Source organism: Podarcis gaigeae (genome assembly GCF_964106915.1).
Source record: "Podarcis gaigeae genome assembly, chromosome: 5".
Lineage (NCBI taxonomy): Eukaryota > Metazoa > Chordata > Lepidosauria > Squamata > Lacertidae > Podarcis > Podarcis gaigeae.
Genome location: NC_139681.1, coordinates 42606532 through 42633152, shown reverse-complemented (window position 1 = coordinate 42633152; position 26621 = coordinate 42606532). Strand labels below are relative to the sequence as shown.

Sequence of the window (26621 nt, the reverse complement as noted above, 5' to 3'; positions counted from 1 at the left end):
TAGGTTGTTAGCGAAAATATTGTTTTTCTTCACCTCCTCCTACAAGAGTGAAGACAACAAGATCAAAATCCAATCAGCAAGAATGACAATAGTGTTGTATTTTACACAATTCTTTCGTTAGCATTATTATTAAATATATGTGAGCTAAGTAGGGGGGTATTGGGCACTCTTGGTCTCATGCATGCATGAACATTGAAATGCACACTGGCTCTATCATAAGAAACAAATACTAGAACAGTTTCCTAATTCTTTATACTGTTTTGATAGGAAAATGGCAGCAGAGATTACGGTACCCACCGTTATTATACAAAGCCAACAGTGTTGGGCTTCAAGAAAGAAAGCAATCCACAGTTGGGCAATACTTTTATTGGGAGAAACCAAAATGTCACAACATAATGAGTAAGCTTTTACATTCTCCAGAAGTCTTCATCAGAGTAGATAGTACAGAAAGCCAGGGAAGGGAACAAAAAGCAAGCTCTATTACAACAATTAGCTTAGATGTCGTAGTCTTGGAGTTTACATTTATATTTTCATAATTGATATTGCAGACTGATCAGATTTGTCTCTTCTAGGTTTTATCAGATTGTGGGATAATGTCCAGCTGTTAGCCCTATCTGACTCATGTCTTTATGTAAGATACATGGGTTCCTGGTTGGAACCCATAGAGCAGAAATAAAGCGAAAGTTGGCAATCCCTATATTAGCAACAATAGAAATTAATTTTGGGTGGTTTACTAGGTAAAAGAGTCTGTTGGTGTCAAATCCAACCTAATGGTTGAACTGAATGTAACCACAAAATACAAGTCCGTCTTGCAAGGCGGTAGAAAACCATATTCCTCTGATTATAGCAGGAATGGGGTTCCTCCAGTTCACAGGTCAATCTTTGCACACCTAGGGCTCCATGTTGGCATATGGGCCATTTCCCCCCAAATTATGTCTACCCACTCATCAACTAATATCGCTTGTATTGTCATCTGATGGGTTGAAAGATGAAGTCCTGCTGTGTTGACAGAGAGTGGGCACGCAGCTAAATAAGTAGAATGTAATCCCTGTTTAGCAGCTGGTGAAGGAAGGGTTAAATTCTGCTTAGTTCAGTGGAATTCCAATGCAAGCTCCTTCTTGATTAAGGTAGGGATTTGCAAGGACCCCCCTGTTGAAAGGGAGGTGCTTTTAGCGTGGTGTCAGGTGATGGATAAGTGATTGGTCCTTTCCACTTGTCCAACTGGGCCTGCATGGCCAATCTCAATAAGGATCTAGTTCATGAAGCCAAAGAAAAAAAGCAAGTTTCTCAGTCTGGATTATAGTTTCCATTCATGAAAACTATAAAATCTTGGTGTGACGTCTAACCTAACAAAAAGATCTGGAGAACTCTTGAAGACCATTCTGTGGCATTTTGCTTGATCCTAATAAAAGTATTACCAAGCTGTGGATACTGAAGGGAAATTTCTGCCCCATGATAAGAGGGCAAAATTTGAACACCATCAGAAACTCAAATATCCTCTCTTCGAAAAACAGTCCACTTGCATGTTTGCTGGGTCTCTGGGCATTTGTTGTATCAGTCATTTTCGGTGATACATCGTTGATCAAAGCAGCAGACCAAAGTTCAGTATGAACTCAGATTTCCTCACCATACATATCTTTTGAGAGGCAAAATATCTATTGTGTCCTTTTAAATAAGGAATGGACTTTTGCCTCTCCGCAGCATCCCCTGTCAGGTAGATTTATCTACAATGTTGGAAGCAGCAGGAACGCAGTCAGAGCTGTAGCGAAGGCGGCAACTAAACTTGCCAAAGGGAAACAGAATGAAAGAAAATAATTCAAGATGAAAGGGGGTTAAAGAAGCCTTGATAACGTCCACAGCTCTCTCTATATATGGTAGGAAAAACAGGCTTCAACTAATGAAGTTGACGCTTAAGAAATTGTCATTTTTTAAAAAAGAATGTGCTTCCACCTGACCCACAAATTTATATTAGAGGGCATGTCTGGAATTTAAACATTTTCATAATCCTGTTGCTCCTCTGTAATTTGTTTGCCTATCCAAAAGCATCAGTTTGCAGCAGTGTCCATACATTTGCAAAAATGACCTGGAAGAAGCTGCTCTCATATGAGAAAACTACAGGTGCTTTGTAATCCTTAACATTGCTCCCAATACCATATTTTTCTGTCTATAAGATGCCCCCATGTATTTTGGGGGAGAGGGACGCGGGTGGTGCTGTGAGTTAAACCACAGAGCCTAGGACTTGCCAATCAGAAGGTTGGTGGTTTGAATCCCCGCGATGGGGTGAGCTCCCGTTGCTCGGTCCTTGCTCCTGCCAACCTAGCAGTTTGAAAGTACATCAAAATGCAAGTAGATAAATAGGCACCGCTCCGGCGGGAAGGTAAACGGCGTTTCTGTGCGCTGCTCTAGTTTGCCAGAAGCGGCTTAGTCATGCTGGCCACATGACCTGGAAGCTGTACGCCGGCTCCCTTGGCCAATAAAGCGAGATGAGATGAGCGAGATGAGGCAAACCCCAGAGTCGGTCACGACTGGACCTAATGGTCAGGGGTCCCTTTACCTTTACCTTTTATTTTGGGGGACTCACATTTAAGAAAATGGGGGGGTGGCCCCGTGTATAAGACGCCCCCTGATTTTTGACATTATTTTTTTGGGGGGCTAGTCTTATACACAGAAAAATACGGTAATTGGGAAAGCAAGTGCCCCTGGATATAACAACAATTATTGAATAAAGGGTGCTGTCTATGTACAACTACACTGAATCTCTGTGTCAGAAGAATCTTACTTTGTCGTAAAGTAATACTAATACTTTGTCGTAAAGTAAAAGCTAGTTAGGAGCATTTTGAAGACCTTCTGGTGCATATCTTCAATGCATTACCAATGGATTTGTTTATGTTAACAGCAGTCATTGAAACATGCGTTCATTGAACACTCATCTAACCTACTGCTCAGCAGGTAGAACCCTTTCTGCCCTTGGGGGTGAACTGCTTTTCTGCATCCCAGTTTTATAAAGCTCTCCTACCCAGACCTTGCAGGGAAAATAAAATCTAGACTTAACCATAAATTTCCCATCCTGGCGGGTTTGGGGTGGGGCAGTCTTGCAACGCTTGGCAGATAAGGGGGGAAAGATGTAACAAGTGGAGCTTGCATTGCTCATAGGTTTGTATGAGTTCAGTGGAATGTCCTTACTTTCCTCATTACCTTAGACTATAAACAGAGAATGTGGATATCAGTGCATATTTTTCCTATATATTTAGCCAGGGCCAATATTTGCATCCATATTGAACATTTGGGAAGGTCAGCCACCTCATTTTGAGTAGATTATATTTTCAGGCACTAGCAGGGAATTTAGTAATAAAATATTTGGCACAGTCACAGAGCTGCTTGCCTTAAACTAATTATTGTGTTTGCTGCCTACAGGATGAAATTAAAATTTCAGATACATTTATACACACACCACACACACACACACAGAGAGAGAGAGAGAGACAGAGACAGAGAGACAGAGTGAGAGAGAGAATCATTTTATAAACATGCACAAGCATCATTTAAAAATGTATCTGAAATGTTAATTTCATCCTGTAGGCAGCAAACACAATACAGTGGTACCTCGGGTTAAGTACTTAATTCGTTCCGGAGGTCCGTTCTTAACCTGAAGCACCACTTTAGCTAATGGGGGCTCCTGCTGCTGCTGCCGCACCGCCAGAACACGATTTCTGTTCTCATCCTGAAACAAAGTTATTAACCTGAAGCACTATTTATGGGTTAGTGGAGTCTGTAACCTGAAGCGTATGTAACCTGAAGCATATGTAACCCGAGGTACCACTGTAGTTAGTTTAAGGGAAGCAGCTCTGAAACTGTCTCTCTCTCTCTCTCTCTCTCTCTCACACACACACACACACACACACACACACACGCGCACACACACACAGAATTCTCTGTTCGCGCCTGAAAATGTGCAAGTGGTGTGTGCATGGGGCATGTTATGAGCATATGAGTGTGGGGTGGCGCCTCCCACTACCTTGTTAGGTATGCATTTCTGAGTCTGCTCTGGATCAATATGAGCAGTACCAAATAACATACCTCCCCAGCCCTGTCCACTTTTTTGTTGGCCACGCTCCACCACTGGCACGCAGCCTCTTGAGGTGAGGGTTGGGCCCAAGTGAATGCAGACTTCGGGCTTAAAAAAAGGCTTCCCAAACCTTGCTTTACATTTACTTACAGTGAATATCCACTGGTCATTTTGTAGTCTCTCTGTAGAGATCCAACTGGATTTTTACTAACCTAAATAGTTTGGTATCATCCATAAAATTGTCTGTCTCACTGCTCACCCCTGATTCCAGATGAACTAGTCACAGTACAACAGTTTGTGGGGGGCGCTTGCTTACTTCGTTGCAAAAACTGTTCCTTTGCTCTTGCCCTATGCTTGCTGTCTTTTAATGTTGCACTCCTAACACTTTCATGCAAGCTGCTTTTATAACATCAGCCTGCTTTTGATTCCAGTTGGCTTCTGTTGTGGTGGTGCACTACTTTGGTGCCGCGCAGAATATATATTCAGGACCTGCCCCGAGGAGTCATTAACCTGACAGGGAGACTGCCAGGGGTGGGCAGAGGGGGGGCAATTGCTGAGCTGAGCCTGCTGTGGGTGGCTGCAAGACTACATTTCCCAGTATGCATCACATGAAAGGATGGAAAGCTTAAGTCAAGAGCAAACTGATAAGAGCCCCCTGTTTCCAAAATTAAATTATCAAAATTCAGCTTGTAAAATCAAAAGGCAGGCAGAGCAGTACATTGGGGCACAGCCCAACCCACAGAAGAATAATGAAATGGAATGGGGGAAATCCACTCTTCCCTTGTTGCAATTGGATTTCAAAATAGGCCTTTCTAAAGAAATGACAGTAAACAAAATCTGTTTGCCTAAGGAAACTCTCCTAGCAATCAGCTAGTAACACAACTCCATGTGCTAATGAACCCAAAGCTGTTAATATGGTTTCTTCAGTTAAATTGATTCATGAATTTTGAAGAGAACATTATCTAATGAATTTTCTTTGAATAGAAAGCAATTAAAAGGACAAATCAGTCTGATTAACCCCAAAGTCACCCTAGTGCCACAAATGGTGTACAGTTTGAAATTATATCATAAAAAACTAGAGCAGATTTGCTATCTCTTCGCCCTCTACTAATCCATGTAAATTAATGAACAACAAAGTTAATTTCTTTGATGACCCTTTTCTAGTATCACCTGGATTATGCTGATGTTTAATTTGCTTAATGTTATAATAAAAGCTAAACAGATTTTTTTTCAATGAAGTGATTATCATTCTGTTCAGTTAAGAAGTGATTTTTTAAAAAATATTATTTAAAACAAACATAAAAGTAGGTGGGTTTCAGAACAAAGAGAGAATACTTTTCCCATACTGCGTAATAATAATAATAATAATAATAATAATAATTTATTTATACCCCGCCCATCTGGCTGGGCCTCCCCAGCCACTCTGGGCGGCTTCCATAGAAACCAAAAATACAGTAATTGTGTGAGTGACTTTTTTGTTATATTGACAGAATAGAAATGTAATTTACCCTCCTGAAAACCTTAAGTTTGTTAGCCTCAAAAGCACTGCTTGCCATTTCAGCTTGAGCTTCCTCACTGCCATTGTCTTTCAAGTAGAAGGTTTTTTTTGGGGGGGGCATGATCCATGGTAAGCTGAACTCTCTAGTTTGCATGTTTGATGATTCAGTCTGCCTTCTTAGCTCTCTGCTTGGATGCAAGGTGGAGGAAGAAACATGGGGGAATGTAGCTCAGAGCAGATGTGAAATTTCCCCATTTTCTCGCCATAGTGAGGTGAATGAGGATGTTATGTTTCTACCTAGGCATAGTGTATCAAACTCTTCTTTTTTGTTTCAACTGCTGAGAAGGAAAAGTGGTGGACTAATGCTCTCTTTTCCAAAGACACTCTCTGGGCCCATGTGGACACAGTCAGTAACGTGAATTTTTCCAACACACCAGCTTGGCAGAACCCTTTTGGTTATAGGCCTCCAAACATTTCAGCAGCTGATTGGGATGACTCTACAAGAAAAGCAGCTCCTAAGGTATTCTTGTACAGTTCAAAAACCAAGGCTTCCTGCACTCAATCGGAAGCCACACAGGACGTTCTGCTTCTGCAAAAAAGTTTGCAAACCGGAACACTCACTTCCGGGTTTGTGGTGTTCGGGAGCCGATTTGTTCGGGAGCCAAGCCATTCGACTTACCAAGGTACCACTGTAATGTTTAAAGTAGGTCTATGTGCGTTAGACTTGGGCAGCGCAGGTGCATCAGAGTTTCAGACTGGAGAAAACTCAGCAAAGCAGGCAATTTTTAATCACCATAGATCATGAGTAGGCAAACTAAGGCCTGGAGTCCGGATCCTGCATCTCTGGGTTATTTGTGGGGCCTGCCTGTTGTTTTTACATGAGTAGAATGTGTGCTTTTATTTAAAATGCGTCTCTGGATTATTTGTGGGGCATAGGAATTCGTTAATATTTTTTTCCCCAAAATATATTCCGGCCCCCCATGAGGTCTGAGGGACAGTGGACTGGCCCCCTGCTGAAAAAGTTTGCTAACCCCTGCCATAGATGAATGTCTCATTATGAGCCAGCAGCTACGTTAGCAGGTTGCAGGTTCTTTTGCTTCCCTCCATGCCTTATTAAGAACAATATGAAAATCAAGTGTAACTAGACAGAAAATTAATAAGTCTTTCATTTCTAACGGGAGTTTTTTTCTTTTCCCCCCATTTAAATGTGCAGCAAATTTTCAGAGAGACAGGCAGTTTCTGATATCTAGAATGCTAAATGGTAGCTAGAGGGTCTTTGCTGGGGGTAAAATAAAAAATAAAAACAGTCAGCTAGGGTAATACAGTCTGCTGGCTGTAGGGCTTCCTTTATAGTGTGACCCAGCTGAAGTTTGAAATTAGGAAATACAAGCTTTATAAAATAAGTACCGCCAGTTATTCCCTTCCTCCCCTTCTTTTTTTTTTTAATTTGACTGTATGCTAATTTATACTCTGCCAATTTAATGGGAAAGCACATTGTATGTGTTAACAGGATAATTGTACTGGAAGCAAATTAAAAATATAGGAAAATCAAAGCACTGAATGCCTTTTTAATAGTGATCAATTACTTGGAGCACAGTCTCTAATAATCATGAATTTAAATATAGAACACAATAATAGAACTGATTGGTGTGCTAATTCGAAAGAGAAAATGTTGCTCTTCATACCCTAGTTTAAATGTCAGTCTTCCTGACTATTTTTATCTTGGGTAGATTAAAAAAAAAAAAGCCTTGCTTCTGAACATTGTGTTGCTTCTTCCTTTTTTATTTTTCTTTTATTTTTCCTTTTCAGCTTCATTCACCAGAGAAGTGTTGTGGACCCTGTTGAGAGATGTGAAATTTGGAGAGGCAGTTTCTTACAAGCAATTAGCGGACCTGGCAGGCAACAGCAAGGCAGCCAGAGCTGTGGGAGGAGCAATGAGAAGCAATCCTGTAAGTTCATGTCAACTTTTAAAATAAAGTTGATGGAAGATGGTGGTTTTAGATAGAAAGCTTTGCGGGCTAAATGTCATTAGATTAAATATATCTGCTGTGAAAACTACTCTACCCATGAGTAATAAGGTCAGTAAGTGTTTTTAATCAGCATTAATGCATAAACCAGTTTAATATGATTTATTTCCTCCATCATTTATTTGAAATAGGAGTGCTGCATTTATTTTAATGCATCCACCTGTACAAATTTAGTTCATTTTCCTTTCTTTTTCTTCAATGAAATAAAAGGCTTATGCTTTTTGGATAGGTACTAGTCCCACTCAGAGATGAGATTGTCTTTTAGATTCTTAATAGCATTAGGGTGGTAACACATTTTGTTTCATTACCTGCAAACAGTTCTGGTTACATGAGCTCATATGGTGTGAAAGGGCACTCTGCACTCATATAGGAACAAGTTTGACTTGGATCCCCAATGTGTCAGGTTCTGGATTTTGGGAGGCAGGCACGTTCCAGCCTCCTTCGCACAGCGAGTCACATTGTCTCCGTATTCCTGTGGCATAGCTCCATTAAAGACTCTCACCAATTTAGGCAATGTAGAACACAGCCTTTTAGTTGTAGCAAGCTAGGGATATAATTATACATTAGTTTAGTCATTTTTGCCCCATTAGTGACGTGTGTCTGACAATTGCCTCAGATATTTTTTAATTTCATATTATTACCTTGGCATGAGAATTGGCTGACATTTGTTATTGTGACCTATGTTGTAAGTGTGAAGCTATCTAGGTGCTGGCACAAAGTTTTAGAATGACCTTACTGATTTGCTTTCATTATCAAAGGACAGGGAAGGGGGGTGGGGGGTGGGAAGGATTCTGGCCTTGTAATGCTTTGCTTTGGCTTGCATTTGAAAGTACCTCCCCTTTATGGGGGGGAAAAGCCCCTAAATAGTAGTAGCATCCCCATCATATATTTTCTCTGCAGCATTTAATTGCATTTTGATGCAACAACTGATCCAAAGCCCTGCAGCCTTTTGAACTTCGTGTACTAGCACCAGAGCTAATGGTTCAGCAGTATCAATCAATCATTCATCACTGTGTTGCCCAAAGAAAGGCAGAAGCAGCCAGGGCTAAATCTGAACCAGAATTTTCCATGCCAGAGCTCAGTCCTAGAACCTGAAAAGTAATACTTTTTAAATGCTTTTGAGTCATGATACCCCACATTCAAACAGTGAAGTTTGGGGTACATGGGTACTGGTCATGTGGGGCAACTTGGCAGAGCTGAGTCCTGGAACAGCTAGTAGCAACTGATTCTGAGTGAGAATAGGAAGGTTTGTGTGGTATCTTGTTCCTGCCATTTACCTTCAAGACTCATTTGCACTCAATATGACTGCTAGTATCATGAGTCTCTTCCACCAGCTTGGGCGTAGATTGAAAGAAGCTGAAGCTACATATAGAGAGAGTGTGAAGCTAATTCAGACATCTCCACCTTAGCATACAGCACTTGCTGTAGTCCATAAAATTTCCTTCATGCGCACCATGAAGCTTCTCAATTATGAGGTAGGCTTTGAGGACCTGTGCTTTGTGTTGACCAGCAGGACAGATTGGAGTTGTTGGTGTTGTACTATCCACTTCGTTGCCTGAGGTGGGCCTAGCTGGCTGAGGTGGGCTGAAGTGTGGTGTTGGAGAACTCTAGAGTGCTAGTTCTGGGAGACTTCAATATCTACACCAAGCCTACCTTGACTATACCAGCTCAGGATTTCATGGCAACCATGGGGTTGTCACAAGTTTTCATCATAGGGTAGGACACAGCCTTGATACTGGGTGTGAGTGGAGTTGGCTGAATAGGAGAGGGGTGAATTTTCTCCATTATCATAGACAGGCCATTGTCTGGTGAAATATTGGTTTTACAGCTCCAATCCCCATCTACAAGGGCGTGGGACCCTTAGGCCGACTCACCCCTGGAAAGGTATGGAATCCCAGGGATTCCCGAATGCTACGGAGGATTTTCCACAAACCAAAGCTGGTGATCCTGTCAGTGCCTCGGTGTTGCTATGAAATAGTGAGGAGTGTCAGGCTGTTGACCTGATTGCTCCTGGGGGCCCCTCTGACACTGTGGAGCCTGGTAGGCTTCCAGGGAAAAGGCTAGAGGACAAGTGGTGTAAGAGTCAAAGTGCAAAGTTGATCAGAGCACAGAGCCGTGCCTCCTACATGGTGGTGAAGGTGGCAGATAAGGCTTACGTTTCTGCTAACATTACATCCTTGAGTAGCGGGCCAGCTAGCTGAGAGGGGCTGGCCAGGTAGGTCCAGGGAGTGGTTAACTCATCTTGGTGTGTGGGCAAGTGAGGTGCCCGATTCCTTGAAGGGGGATGGTAGGGTGGCCAACTTGTCAAGAAGCTCTTCCTGGACCCTGAAGAACTTGACAACTACTCCCTGGTCATTAATATCCCTTTTATGGGTAAGGTACTTGAGAGGATGGTGGCAGTCCAGTTGCAGATACTCTTGGAGGAAACTGATTATCTCAACCCATTTCATTCTGGGTTTGGGCCCAGTTTGGGGATGGAATTGGCCTTGGTTGCCCTGGTAGGTGAGCTTATTCAGGAGCAGAACAGTGCGAGAATATTGTAGGATAATGACCCAAAGACAAGCATTTTCTGCTGTTGCTCCTGATTTGTGGCATGAGGAACCAGCAGTTGCTTCAGATGTTTTGCAAATACTTTTCTTTTTGTCCGTGTACTTCCTGATCTAGAACATCAGACTCTTTTTTTTATGTCTATGAATCTTTGTTTTATGTTCTTTTACGCTGTTGTCTCATTGGTTTTAGGTTGTATTTTGTTTCACTAGATATTGTTTCTGTATTGTACATAGTGTATTCCACTTAGAGATATTTTTTTTAATGCTAAGCATTTTATACATGCTCTTAAATAAATAAATATCAAATTTAACTGTAAAAGTTTTACTAATACTTCACTTGCATTAAAATATATATATATATAAAATTATTTCCATCAGTCTAGATTTCAGTGCATACATGAAAATCTTCTTTAATCAAGAAGACAGCTCTATGAATGGATGCCTTTGCATGCCTAGAGCTGTCCTCTGAATTGACATGAATGTGGACGATATAGGCACTCTATAGGCATTGGATCCTATGGACCCACAAGAGATTGCTTAATTAGTATAGTGCTTTTTGCAGAAAGACTACATATTATTGGGCTATTGCAAAGCATTTCATTGCATTCACAAAACACAATGCAACCAGTATATATAAAATCAGTGTTTTTTCTGGGGGGACATGGGGGGGATGCATACCCCTAAACATTTTGTGAATTTTGGTTTGGCCTCGTTGAAGGGCAGTATTTCAATATGAGTAGGAAAATGAGAGTACCCCTAAACATTTTTTTAAGAAAACAAGCACTGAATAAAATGACCATATTTACAATTTGTACAGACATCAGTCCGAATTGTCTTTGCTAATATAGGAAAACATAATCTTGTGAGGATCTGGAAATGGAGTGTTACTAGAAATCAGACTTTTTAAAAAGGCTATGAGAGTCGATATTTCTAATATCCCTGATTTGTTTCCCTAAGAAAAAGTGTTATTTCACACTGCAGATCTTGCCCACTTAATTTCTGGAGTGTGCATTCTACAGGTCTCCTTTTGTAGTTAGGTTGATCACATAATTCATACACTGACCTTCAACTTTATGAGAAGGTGGAAAAGGTGCCGGCAGCAGCTGAGAGATGCAACATCTTTGCTTTAAATTATGCCAAGGACTTGGTGGAGATGGCTCACCTTTTTGTGAAGAAAACTTCAAATAGTTTACTGCAGTTTAGATTGATTGTGATGGCTGCAGTCCTTAAAAGGAACCCATAAAGTTCAATTAAAAATCTCATTAGAATAGGATGGGAAGATCAAAAAGAAATCATACAGACCCCTGGGAATTGGAGAATGTTGGGCTGATTAGTCCAAGACTATCATAAATGATTCTTCTATGACTTAAATATCGTATGTTCAGTAGAACTGCTAGTACAAGCTGCAGTAACTGCCTAGGATTTTTGTTGTTGCCAATTTTATATGCTTATGTTATCATTCAAGCTAAAACCTGACACTAACATCGATCTAGCATAAGTGAAGTGTGTTATTCAGTCAAAATGTTTAAAACATTCAAGACTGAATGGAGTAATTGTGCATTTAAGAGAAGATTGTGAAGCATTGATTTGGAATGTGGTACGCACATAAACCTAGTTGTGCATTAATTCCTTAGGTGGCTAGCAATAAAACTGGAACACATGCTGGTTCATATTACAGTATTTGTTTCTATCACAGAACAGGGGGAAGAAAAAGCAATAGGACATGAACAAACCGAAAGATTATTTTTTGCTAAGTGTGATTTCTGTTGTGTGTTATAACTTGATATTTCAGCTGTTTCCATTATGGCCTCCCTGATCTATTTTTGACAGTTTGGCAGCTTTCTGTAACTATTCAGTCTATCAACCAGTATAATAGGATGGTCAGTTTTCCGCTGTATCAAATTGAAAACCCCTAACAAGCAGAGCATCACAGTTGTGCAACATTCTGTTCCATCCTCAGACTGAAATTGCTAAATGCAGTTCAAAAGCAATCAATACATTGTGCAGGGAGTTTTTTCCCCCTCACCTTTTTCTAAACAAACACATTATTGAGGAGTTAGTTTATTCACAGATTGCCACGAGCGTTAATGACCACCCTGAGTCTTGTTCTGCCAGTCACCTAGCTGGCTGTTGATAAAGATTTAGCATCATGTTCTAAGTGTCAAGCCTGTCAGTAGTGCTGAACCATTTGACCAGAAGAAAAAACGCAGAGGGAGCTATTGATTACAGCTTCTCAGTGTCACTTGTTCACCAGGATTTAGGTATTGATGAGGCTGCGAGTGAAAACAAGCTCTTTCCCTTGTGGGCCTCTACCCAGAAGAACAAAAGCAAAGTTGGAGAAAATATTCAGCTGGTACCAGAATCAGAGGGATTCCATTATTGATTGAAAGGCCCCTTCATGTTATTTTTTGTTGGAGACAAATCTATGGGTTTGGAAGTTTTATAGCATTTGAGAAAGAGGCACTGTAAGTGATGGATTCATGTATTGGATGAATTAGATTTCCCAGCATGAAAATTTCAATGGGGCTGTAGTAATATGAGCTGCTGAGTTATTGATAAAAATTGCATTAAATGCAACTGAAGCTCTAAAGCAAAAGCCTTTGGCAGTATTTTCCCCTCCAAAATATTCTCAGGGCTCTAAAAAATTTTTTTGTGCATTTAATTATTTTTAGTTGGCTAAATGTTGTCACCACAATTAAACCAAAAGGAGGCATTGATCAATCTTGTTAAATGGCACAGGTGATATAGTACCTGTAGTGCATTTTTTCACTACTGCTGAGAATCGTGCATTCATAGCATAGGTGCCTAAATATTAAAGATGCACTGACTGCTTTTATAACTAATATGATGTTTGTTTTTCAGTGAGAACCAGAAAGTATTTTCCACCCTTAGCATTGTATCTAGTGGTATTGCTCAACTCAGAGTAAAGTTGCATCAGCGGACTGATGCAGGGAGCCATTTTCTTTTAATATATATATATATATATATATATATAGTCATACTGTACTTTAAACCATGGAATATTATTTTATTTTAAAAATGGAATCAAGTTGCTTCCCTCCCTGTTCAAGGAGGGAACAATTTCCAGCAATTTCCCCCCCTGCCTGCAGTCCCTCACACTTAACCTACATCTGCTCCACATGTGTGTTTTGGGGATGCCTTCTGGAGCAGATTTAGTGGGGAGTGCTACAAGTGAATGGAGGATCACAGAAAATTGCTTCCCTCTCCATTCCACTGATGGAAGCCTTACCATCAGCTCAGTGGCACTGTAAATCTATGACTCCTGCACTGTAGGAGAATGAGAATGGAAAGAGCATTATCACTGGAAGTTCCTAATTTCCCACCATACATACTATCAAAGTATTTGAGTTGCATTACTTCCTAGACAGCAGGTGGGAGAGTTGACACATACACTCCAGCTCTATTGATTATTATTAATAATAATAAATTTTATTTATACCCCACCCTCCCTGGCCAGAGCCAGGCTCAGGGCGGCTAACACTAGTAAAATTACAATAAAAATATAATGGGGGGGGGGACCAATTTAAAATACAGGCTAAAATACAATTTAAAATGCAGCCTCATTTTAAAAGTAGCCCATAGATCAAAACTATGCAAACAAGGGTCAGACTGAGTCCAAACCAAAGGCCAGGTGGAACAGCTCTGTCTTGCAGGCCCTGCAGAAAGATGTCAAGTCCCGCAGGGCCCTATTCTCATGTGACAGAGCGTTCTACCAAGTCGGGGCCAGTACTGAAAAGGCCCTGGCCCTAGTTGAGACCAATCTAACCACCTTGCGGCTTGGGACCTCCAAAGTGTTCTCATTTGTGGACCTTAAGGTGCTCCGCGGGGCATACCAGGAGAGGCGATCCTATAGGTACATGGTACGGTAATGGTACAATACTTGTTTTCTGATTGATGTGTTACCGAATGTGTGCTTAATTCTGTAGTTCGTTTTCCAAAAGTATCCATTTAGCTGATAGAATATCAGCCTTCCTGGCTCAGGTAGGGCAGTTCCAGCTTTCCATGCAATCATCTCTTGCTCCAGTATATTTTAATGGTAACCCAGACCTTTGTGGTTGCAGTTACACTCTCATTGCATATTTGTTGCAGAATATAGTCCTTCTATTGCACAGTAGTAAACATTGCCCTGAAATTCTGAGAACTTACCATTTGTAGTTTTTATTCTGGTACCAAAAAATATCCTCCAAACTGGCTGATTTTTGCTGCTGCTGTGCTTTTTTGTCTTAAGCAACTGCAAATGATTAAATATTTCAAAATATAGAAATGACATTTGAAATAACCAACATGTGAGGATACAGTGTTAATATTTTTAAAAGTTATTCTTATTTTTACTTCAAGCAATGTGCAAAAACAAAATAGAACACACAAAAATCCAAACCTACCAAAAACCTCTGCAATAGTTTCTGGAAAAGGAAGAAATATAAGGAAGATTTTTTTCCAAATAAAAACGAACCCCCGGGAAGCACACTTCTTCTGACATCACAGCCTTGGTTTGGTTTTTGAGACATATTAACTATCCTGAGATACTTAAGAACAGGTTGTTTCAGTTCTACTTCTTTTCAGCCTTCGTATGAAAATGATTTACTGTTTTTATAGCCTTTTTGTCAGATGACCCATTCTGTATTTCTGTTTCTTTAATGCATTATGCTTTGATCATATTATTGTTCTGGTTTTAATTGAGATTTTGCACATGGCATAGATACAATTTTATATGAAATTACAGAACAGGATAGTAAATAAATAAATAAATAAATAAATAAATAATAAGAAAGCATGCACGCACGCACCTTGGGATATAAAATTTCCCCCCAACACATTTGTTTTTGCATTTTTTATGGGTTCGACCCATCTATTCCCCACAATAGTCTGCTTTCCAACAATAGAATGGTGCCAAAATCAGCCAGTTCTCACGCCCTGCCCATTACCCCACCCCTATAAATCCCGCGTCAATAGTTTCCTGAGATTCAGGGTATACAGTGTTAGAAAAACCTTTTTTTTGTTTTGTTTTTATGACCCTGCACACTCAATGTGTAGCAGCCTTGCCACACTTAACACCAATATCCATAAGGGCATATTCAATTCATATACAGATTGTTCAATCCAAGCCAAAATTAAAGCATCATAAAATTTGATGCCAATGTTGCTAGATTCCTGACTGCCACTTCAATATACCCTCCAACATACAAGTGCATTTGTTTTATGTTATATGTGAGAGCAGCTTGCTATAATGAAAAGGGGAGCAAGTGTCGAGTGTAAGTCAGTGGCATGAGATTTGGAAGCTGACATAGCCTGTTTAAGATTTTTAGAAATATTTCAAAACAGAGCACTGAAGGAGCTCGTATGGTATCGTTTATTAACGCAGATGAAATAGTCACGTATTGTTTGTGAGATCTATTGCAACTAGTTTCCGCTTCACAATTTTCAAGATGTTTTTTGTGCACTTCCAACCAGCAGGTCTCAATATTCCGTTTTTTAATATTCCGTGCCAGATACCATCTTTAAAACAAGTGGTGCTACCATGTTTGTAAATGCTCAAAAATTTAATATACTCATCTTGTGGAATGCAGATATATTTCAAGATGAGCTCCATCTTCTCTGTAAAAATTCTATAATTTGTGGACATTGGCTGAATGCTGAAAATGACTTGTAACTTGTAAATGATGGTATGCAATTTACAAAACAATATGCCCCAAGGTCAGAGTATGGTTTATATAAATTTGACCTTTACAAAAGTTTTGTAGTAGCAAAAACAAAAAAAACCCCAACCCTCAAGAGTCTGACCAAATCAGCCAATTTAAAATTTCACCAAATAAATCATCAGTTTAAAAGCCATTAATAGTGTAAGACATTGGGATGTTTCCAATATATGGAAGGAAAAAAAGTCTCGTGCTTGGGCAGTGCACTTCCTGCCCCTGTACTACAGATCCTAAACATACATTTGCACACACAAAAAAGTCACAAGTCAGTATAACTATTCAAAATCTTTTTTAAAAAAATGTGTTCAGCTTATGCTGACAATTCAATATGAGGACAAGTTCCTTCCTCAAAAGTTTTGTGGCTCAAAACTTATGCTCTCTCCACACCCCCAACTTTTACAATTTAACATAACTGGTATGCTAATATGCTAGTATGAGAAAAGCAACTTTTCCTGGCACTTGCTGAAATCCTAATACATGTTACTAATTAATTCATTATATGTTGTTTCCGTTTGTCTTATTTTAGTTTGTTTATTTACTTCATGTGTTCATTGACTGATGAATTGATTTATACAATTTATATCCTGCACAGTAAATTTAGATTCCCAGGGCAGCTAAGAATGTCATAAGAAACAATGGAAAAACTACTACTAATAATAATAATAGCTACCACAACAAAATGGCACACAGGTATACATTCAGATGGACTGTAGAATCTAAACTGCTCTAAGCTAAAAATTCTAACACCAGGCATTCTTAAAAGCCTGGGGAAACTAAAATCTTTTCACCTGATGCCTTAACAGTAAAGTGGGCACCAAGCCTGTCTTTGCTCAAGACAGAATTCCAAAGGCCATGAACCACTGTTGACTAGGAATTACGGTAAGTCCCATTGAACTGAAGACTTACTTCTAAGTAAACATGAGCTCTTAAAACGTTTTTCTTTTTTTAAAACAAACACCTAACTACACATTCTTCGCAACAAACATTGGTTGCTCGTTGCCTAATTACCGTATCTCTGTCCTGCTCTACTTACTAAGCTTCCTGATTGGCTCATCACATTACTTCCTGTTTTTAGCGTCCCCGCTCTCCAAATGAGATAAGATCTTCTTAGATAAACTAAAAAATTTCCCTGGGAATTCTACCATTCCCCACGAATGTTTAAAGCAAGAGGTTAAGCATGCAAAGTAGAACTATCAGAATGTGCCTGGTGAAAAGGAGAAGGAAGAAAGACTAACTATTCCCCACCCAGTTTAAGGAGGAAGCCTCTGTTCTCATCACAGTGAGGCATAAAGTTTCACCTGTCTAAGAGCGGTGCAGAAATAGGCAACTAGGTGCACTTCCATCAGTCCCAGCCAGCATGGCTGGTAGTCAAGTAAGATGAAAGGTGTAGTCCAAAATGTTTAGCCAGACTAGAGTCCAAAACACAAGCCCTCCACCCCTCAGCACTGAGACCTGCTTCCTCTGACAGTCAATCTCAAGAGTCTCAAGTCAGGATGTTAACTTGGTTAATTTGGTAATTGCAAGACTGGCTACCTCAGTCCATGTTGCCTGCTATCCCACTGGGTCTGGGCACATGTGGAAAGCACCCCAGCTAGCTAGTGAAAGAGGCTTTCACGGGTTGGAGTGGGCAACAGGTGACCCACATGGCCACCCAATTGTGGGTAAGTTCTTTTGCAGTGGTCAGGAAGCACTCGTGGTCCTTGGTGAAGTCAGCCCACAAGAGGTGGTCTAGTTCAGGATTATTCACTAATGTTATCGGTGCCTGGATCACTTGAGTGCATCTTGGTGGAAGATTTCCAGTTGTGCTGATGATTGGCAAATATACCTGACCCTTCCTTACCACATTTGGATGGTAGCCTTGAAAGTTACCTGGGATGTGGGGGCTTAAAAGGATACTCACATAGCAGATATCAGTTTAGAATGCACCTTTATTGTATGGAGGGTCATTTGGTACTAAACTTCCTATCTAACAGAGGACACCGGTCACATCCATTTCAGTTATCCCAGGAGCAGGTATAAGAAATTCTCTACACGTCTAATTTTATGGATCACAGTTGCCAAATACGTTTTGTAAAACAAATTTAATACTGGTTCTGATTGTACTGTGGCAGAATAACTCATGGTGATGTTCCCAAATTTGTGAATATAGCTACTGCAAAAAGCTCTCATATCAACTTTGTACCTCATATTGCTTTGTGTGATCTGTCCATAATGTCCGCATTTCTATTTCTCATTTCTTACCCACCATTTCCCCTCGTTTGACTTTCTAAGCTTCTTTTGTAGGGAGGGAGATCGTTTTCACTGTGGAAATCAAGAACAATATTTTCAGGAAGAGCTGGAGTCAGCTGAAAAACATGCTCTGTATGTTCCAAAAGGCAGAATTTGGCAATACAAGAGGAAGCTCATTTAGGGCTGCCTAGTGAGAGTCGTTAACAAATCCACTAATAAGTTATGGGGATTGGAGTCACATTTACTCTGCTACTTGATTTGAAAAGTAGTTATCATGAGAACCAGGCTGTTTTTGTGCTGACTCTGATATAATACACCTGTTAAACCTTCTGATGCTGGGATTGAGAATTTGTACATGTGGTGTACTAAATAACAACAAAATAGCAACAAAACACAGCAGTGGGGTAGCGAACACTGTTCTTGTTCTGCTAATCTATGCTTTCATATAAGCTTTATTAGGGCAGAATTCTCCAATTTTCATGGAATTGGTTGCCTTTGATTATTGGATCAGCTTTTCGTTATGCTTGTGGGGAGGAGGGAAGAATTTGGCAGCCTTTTCTGGTCCTGGGTTCATTAATTTCCACAAGGGAGAGGCCAGTTTCACAGCACTCACAGCTTTCTCAGTAACTATTCTCTATCAGTACTTCAGGGCCCAGCTATATGCACATGGTTCTTGTCCACGTCTTGAGGGTACCATCCACATCAGCAATGGCACTCCTAATGGAGGTCTCACTCATATGATCAAAGATCCAAATAATTGTCATTTTTACCCATTACCAATGTAACAAGGAAACAGTTATGCAGCAGTTGTTGGCACCCATCTGCCTCAAAAGACAATAGAGTGTGCCTCCAGGGGAGGGCTGAATTCAAACTACACCATTAGCAGCCCAAAGTAACCTCCCGGTGTGTATGGAGGACCTAGGCTACCCAGACGAGAATACCCCCCCTCACCTCTCGGCCTCGCTGATGTGATCCAAAGGAAAGCAGAGTAGTACATTTGGCACCAGCTTGGCTGCAGGAGTTGCCGGAAGGAGGCGCACAAGGCCTCATCCAATCGCCTTAGGAATTCCCCCCGGATTTGTGTAGGCTTGCTCCTTAGCCTTTTCTTCTTCTAAATATATCCTGCAAGGCAGTGGAGGTTTAGAATCCGAGCTTTCCTTTTCCAAAATGGGATACCTAATCCGGTTGATGAGTTCCATTTGCCCCTTGGGCAGCAGTAATCATGCTAAAAAGGTAGTGTTATGTACTGAAGTTCTCACCCTGGGCCAGCAGGGGGATACTGTAGATAGTTCAGTTCCACATATGCAAATAAGGGATCAAAAGTGACGTTCAGTGATTGGATAGTTACAGAACATGGTTACTGTTGCGTTCTAGTGGAGCTCTATATAAGCAGGCTGGCTGAACCCTTCAGTTCAGTTCAGTTCTGGCCTGTGAATAAACAAGAGCTGTTTGAAGAATTGCTGTGTTGTCTGATATGTTCACCCACAACTTAACAGGTAGTGTGTACATTTTGCAGACGTGATCCAAAATGTGCATTAACTTATGGGAACAGATCCCTAGCATGCGCTGTCAAGTAGAAGAAAAGAGAGTGTTTTTTATTTTTAAAAAATTGTGACAATTACTTCTTCCTCCTTGGTTGTGTCCACATTCGTTGTGTGATTTAGAACTCTGAAGCATGATGTTGTGGTGAACAGGCATAATATTGAATGGGCCAAATTGCAAACTCATGTTACATCTGAAATTACTGCACCTTGGGTTTTAATTTAATTTTCAAAAAATTATGAGCATCAGTAATGCTGTTTGATAAAACAATCTTCCACTAATTCAGTGGGTTACATATTCATAAATTTCTAAAGTTTCTCCTTTACCATAGATTTACTACCAGTAGTATGTTAATTGCTGTACAGAAGAAACATGTTTCCTGTACAGTAGGTATGCAATAAGTATGTGGCAAGAACATGAATAACAGGCAAGAGTAAAGTGATAATGGTACTTATAATAAGCTTGATTTTATAAAGATGCTACTTAGTACAGTGGTACCTCTGGTTACATACTTAATTCATTCCGGAGGTCCGTTCTTAACCTGAAACTGTTCTTAAGCTGAAGCACCACTTTAGCTAATAGGGCCTCCCGCTGCTGTTGCACCGCCGCCATGCGATTTCTGTTCTCATCCTGAAGCAAAGTTCTTAACCCGAGGTACTATTTCTGGGTTAGTGGAGTCTGTAACCTCAAGTGTATGTAACCTGAAGCGTATGTAACCAGAGGTACCACTGTAGATGAGTCTTTGGATCAGATACTGATTTTCAGAGTAGAACGGGGGAACTAACAGAAACTGATGGCAAATGTCAAGGATAAGGAGTTGCATAGAGGTGGAAATGGGAGGAGGGAACAAAGAGGCTATTTGTGGGCCATACAAATTAAGTCTGAGGAAAAACTAGGACAAGAAATCCAGACAGGACTGGTGAACAAACCTTAAATGTGTAAGGACTAAGTTGTGGAGCTGTCAACATAGGTGTTTCCGACAACTTCATTATACAGTTTTGGTGGATGCATTCACCAAAACTGTATAATGAAGTTGACAGAAACACTTATGTTTCTATGTGGTTGGCCACTGTGAGAACAGGAAGCCAGATGAGCATTTCATCTGATCCAGCAGGGCTCTTCTTGTGTTCTTAGTAGAAAGACCTGAGAATAGCTTAGGCTTAAGCCTTGGAGAAGACCTTTCAAGGCTGAAAGTGTCATGGCAGTTTTTGTCTCTCCTAGTTGAGTTTGTCTAATTGCCTTTTAAATCACTGGCGATAATGTATTGTGGCAGAGTGTTCCATATTTTTTAAGCAGCATGTGAAGTGCTTTCTTTTGTCTGTCCAAAATATGCTGCCAATCTGTTTAATTGGATGACCTCAAGTTCTAGTACTGTGGAACAAGAAAGGGGGACTTTCCCCACAGTATGTGTTACTGTATAAATCTCTGCCACACACCCCATCTTTTTTTCTAAATACACAAGCCCCAGACCACCCAGTATTTCCTCATAAGGACACTGCTCCAAATCCTAAACGATTTTGGTTGCTGTTTCCTGCATCTTTTCCAGCTCTTTGATTTGATTTGACTTTTAAGGTGAGGCAACTCCATGTTCTCTTGTCGTTGCGGCAATGGGCAGTTATTGGACTTCCACTGAAGTGAATGGGCAATTCTTAAAACATACAGGATCGCTCTCGTGCACAAGAAGTCACCGGACTCTTGACTATTTCCTTTCTCTGCCTGACTGAAAAAAGGAACACACACACACACACACACACACACACACACACAGGCACACATTGCTTGGTACCCATGAATGCTTTTCCCTGTTGGCTCCATCAATAAGTCTAACCTCACTGACCTGCAAGTGGGCACTGCTGGATAAAATTTATGCAAATAAGAGGATAATAATAGTTGACCACAGGAAGGGTATTTTCAAATGGGAAGGGTGAAAAAATATTTCAGGAGCATCATTTTTCTTTGTGTATTTGTGTGTCTTTTTCAGGTCCCTATTATAATACCGTGCCACAGAGTGATTTGCAGCAGTGGACAGACTGGCAACTACACAGGAGGAAGTCATCTGAAAGAGTGGCTTTTGTCACATGAGAAGCTTCAGAAGGAAAAGTTAGCATATTGATGCAGTTCAGGCACAGCTGTTATTCAGCCAAAACACATAACCAAAGATACTTGGCTTATAACAAGCTTTCAGAACACACAGTAGAATTCAGGAAAATGGTAAATATTTGAGTGACATATAAATATAATACAACATCCGAAGCGAAATGTGTGGTGGCACTACTATATTAAAAAAGCTGAATATGTCCTAAGGGATACAGCTTGTATGGCCTTTCTTGTTTTTACATTTTACAGCAGAATGAGTACAGCGGACTGTGCCTGTTGTGCATGTATTTTGTTCCCATCTCTAGTGCTGTTTTGTTCTATTTTTAATGTCCATTAAAGCAAGGATAAGGGAGTGGGAGGGGCATGGCAAATGTTAGATGCAACTGCCCCTCTAAGGAAGCATCTGGCTCACAGAGGGGACAGCCGGGAATCCACAGCCTTCGCGTGTATTCGGAGAGCCAAATTAAATGCATAAGCTTCAACACACACCTCCCCCTGTTCCTGCCTGGATTTGTATTTGTCCAAATTGAAAAGCTTGTACCTCTGCCAGGCTTGGTGCCCAAGATTCTCCTGTTTTCTTTGATGTTTGAACTGTTGAAATGATGTTTTACGTAAACAGTTGTTAATGAAACGCACTGAAAACCCATTCAAAAGGAAACGGCTATTGAATTGCCTATTCACAGCTTTTCTTTTCAGATCATTGTAGATGGCTTAAAAAGATATGAATAAAAATATTTTGTCTCCATTAGCATTGCTTGATGTCGGCAGAAAAAACAGATGCTGGAAAGCAATTTAATGACAAAACAAATATTTTTATAAAAATTATGCTGCTGTGTTAGTTACCTTTTGCCATAATTTAGAAGTATATTTTTTAAAAAAATATTTCTGATCAACAGCGCTTCTGGTTTTTTCTTAGCATTTGCTTTTTAAAAAATGTTCACATAGGTTGTTCAGTACTCGGGATTATAAAAAGCAAGAGCTATGGATTATATTAAACATGGAATGCTATCCAGAAAAAATATAGTCAGCCAAAGGACACTGAAACTAAACTTTCTTGTTATTTAAAAAGAACTCAATGTAAGTAAAATATTACAAACCACCAGAAACTCAAATTTTCATTGAGGGAATCATAAATAGTAACACAGTAATACTGATTTTTATATTTTTACCACATTCTTATATATATGTTGCTTTAGAAGACTGATTGCTAACAAAAATTATTGTGTTAGGTTATTCCATTAATGTTGTGTTACTGAGACGTTAGAATTACTTTATTAAAACCTGTTATGCATGTACAAGTTGTCTATGTATACAAATATAATACAGTATATGATATACGGAGAAAATAAACTATACCCTACTGTACAATATAAGGCTGTATTTTATCAAGGGTTTCTGGTGGCAATATAAACCATGAAAGGAAGGCTCAAGTGGTTTGTACATGTCAGCAAGAGCCCAAGATAAAAATATAGCCTTATAATATGTATAGTTTGAGTGTATTCTTTTTTCCTCTCCATATGTGAATACCAACCAAAGGAAATCACAAACTTTCACCTTTCTTGCAGATATTTCTATTCCAGGTATTTCTTTCTAATAGACAGTTACTTGCCCATCTCAAAAAATAATTCATTCATCCCGTGAAGAATGTACCACTGTTTACTACTGCTGCTATTTAGCATACGTTTAGTTTCAGCTGTATGCTGGGGACATGGAAGGTATAAATAGAGGTGTTCAGGGAATAACAGAATCAAACTGTAAAGCATTTTTAGACTAGATTACCAGAGTCCAGTTTTACATTCAGAGCATTTCAGTCAGTCGGGGGGGGGGGGGGACTTTATGTGAGGCCTTTTCCTTGAATGTCCTCAGAGTACTTCAACTAATGGGAATCCCAGTGGAATAATTAGGTCTCCCTCTGGCTTGCATGCATTGTGTGTCAGAATCTAAAAACCCGACCATCCTCTGACAGATTGATGATATCTTTGCAATATCAGGTGTTTCCTATGGTCTGCTCTTTGCGATTTTAAAACCGAGGGTCAGGTTTTTGTACGCCGCTCATGTATACATTTTTACATTTCCCTAACATAGCAGCTTATCTAGTATAACATTCTGCTGTGGAAAATATAGCTGCTTTGTGGAGAGAGTGAGCCTTACCTGATGTGCACACAGTATGTAGAAGTAACATGTTCTGTTACAATTTTGTCTGGCACAGCAAAAGCAATGCTCAGGAAACCATTTTTCTCTTTGAAGAGGGGTGGGGGGAGTGGAAGTCAATTTAGACACAAAACAAGTATTGCGGGGGGGGGGGGAGGAAGCATTTCTGGAAAATGACAGAAATTCATTCGCTGCAAAAGGCAGAGATTTTGCCGTCTGACTAACATATTTTCATGAGCTGGCATCTCCTATGTTTATTTTTGTGTGTTGTAGGCCAAGCTGCTTATTCTTTTGTCGGCGTATGTTTCCAACAGAGGGCACTATAACTCAGAAGAATTTAGATTCGTGTGTTTTACAATGTGTTTAGGAGATGCTCATTCACTACTTTTTTTCCCTGCTGTTTAAGAATGAATTTGAAAATGAACAGCCAAGCTGAAATCTCTGAGCTGCCTTATTTGCCGTGCTTCAGACTGTCTGCCTCAGGAATTAGCTGTCTAGAAGTATTACAGGCCTGCAATCTTCATCCCATGTACGTATTGTGAAAGGTGCTGTAGTTACATAGTAAGATGAAGAATGGCCTTCCTTTTGCCAGTGATTTCCGAGATTGCTAATGATGCCCAAACTACAAGCTGGCGTGACCACTAATGAAGAGGGCTGTGATAGTAGAACCTCTAGGGGGTTCTCATAGAAAAAGAAATGAGTCCATGCTGCTGCTTATGTGTGATCTTAGCATTCTTTCTACGTGCTGATAATGCTCGTGCCCTTGTATGATGTCTTAATAAGTGCATAGTATCCTTAATTTGGCGTGACTGCTCCTCACCATAACGAAATACTTAGCAGAACACAACCAAGAATTTAGCAGGCGACAAAATGGCATTTAATGCACCTTCGTTATCTTTGGCCGTGCAAGGACCTAAACTGAGCACATACACCACTGTGCTGTAATAGTAGCAACACAACCAGAACAGAAACACGGACATTTTTTCCGGCCTCCCCCTGTAGTGTGTTTGCTGGTATAAAACCCGTTGTTTGTCTCTGAGGGTTTTCTCTGTCCTGTCATAAGTCTTGATATATACCCTGAGGTTTCCTACTGAGGAAAGCAGCGATGGCAGCATGGTTCAAGCTGGCATTGTCTTATGTGGCTTTAACTACAACTCCAAGAAGAAACCTAGCAAGGAAACACAGTCACTTGGAATAGTCATGTGCTATGTGCTACGACCCTCAAGCCTAGTTAGAGGGTCACAGCACAGTTAATGAAAATACATATGTAAACTTGGTTGTATTTTTTTTAAAAAATAATAATACCCCCAAAATGAATTAAAGAAAACTCTGGAAACAAGAGAGCTATGTTCCTTTTACTTGGAATTGGGTTCCACTGACCTATCAAGTTTCCTTCCATTCAGCCTTGCAGTGCTTTGAACTGCTGACATTGAGACACTGTGCAGCCAGGCACGACAGCTGGCTCGGCAGCATCTAATACCAACACATGCTGTTTTAGCCCATTTCCAGAGACTAAGATAATGAAAGATTCAAAAATAATATTTGTTTTGGTGGAACTACATTTATAATGAAATAGATGCCCTTGACCAAGGAAGAAGCTGGATTTTGCAATGGGTCATTTACCCACTTCCCTCTGTTCAACTCATAGAAAACGTGTGTCACATAAAAACTAAACCATGTGGAAATGTGTGGGTTTTTTGGCCAAGAAAATAGTCGCCCTGTATCAAACTGCCCTGCAGGGTTGTTTAGGAGACAAAAGATGTCTCTGGGCTAATATTTTACATGATAGATTTTTTTTTGCATGTCCGACCAAAGGAATTTGCAAGTCAAAATTTGTAAGTGCCTCAAAATTCATGCAATCGGCATCCATCCCAGGGCTCATGATGCAGTGAAATGTGCATGGCGCATTAACCTTGCTGAATCTAAGCAGGTAAAACCACCTGGCAGCCCATTGAGCACTGCCCTCAGCTGCACAATGGAAGAGAAGTCAGATATAAACATGGTATGTATCTCTGTTCAAACTTTCAGCCAATTATACTTGCGAAAGCACTTTTTGGATTTAGACCCAGATCTTGCTTTCTCTTTCTGTTTTGTATTAAGTAGCTTGGTGTCAGATGTGGAGCAACTCAGAATATGACCCATAGTATTTCTATTTAACTCACGCAAGTGGAGGGTGAGATACCTAATTTTAATCCCTTTTTCACTTCTGTTTGATATAACCTTTTAATTTGCCTAGGTAAGAGTCATGCAGTTCTCCAAGCAATATTATTACTGTCAATATGATAAAGTTATAGACATACTAAAAAATGAAGAGTACATTCAAACTACGTTTCCCTATAAATATCATGGATCATTACTTTTCATAGTGTTTTTTCCACAACGTTTTGACAAATGCTAACTTGCCATAATTTTAGATTGTGCCAGATGTAATACTCATTTGTGTTTTTAATATTTATTCCTGATTTTTACTTTCCAGGTACATACTGTTAAAGGGAATAATTTGGGGGCTTGTTCCCAACCTTTACTATAAGAGTAAAACCCATTAAAAAGAGATTGCTTGAAGTACAGAAATACAAAGGGAGGCCTATAAGATTTATGTACTATTTCATGAATAATCGCACCGTAAAAATCTTACAGGAATGTAAAAATCCTTGAATTACAATCAGGTTTAATTGTAATTCCTGCTATATTCTTGGTGAAATTAATCAAATTGTATTTCCTCCATCTTCTCTCTCTTCCATCCAA

General features: G+C 40.0%; 1 protein-coding gene across 8 annotated transcripts in view; it reads left to right on the top strand.

Moving 5' to 3' along the window:
* Positions 1–25160, top strand: part of MGMT (O-6-methylguanine-DNA methyltransferase) — a 186165-nt gene extending 161005 nt beyond the window's left edge. For all 8 annotated transcript variants that reach the window (XM_083741117.1, XM_083741115.1, XM_083741116.1 and 5 more), the window contains 2 exons: positions 7374–7513; positions 21610–25160. In XM_083741117.1, the coding sequence (XP_083597243.1) occupies positions 7374–7513; positions 21610–21741 (272 nt within the window). In that variant the 3' untranslated portion in view covers positions 21742–25160. The remainder of the gene's footprint in view (positions 1–7373; positions 7514–21609) is intronic.
* The last annotated feature ends 1461 nt before the right edge of the window (positions 25161–26621 follow it).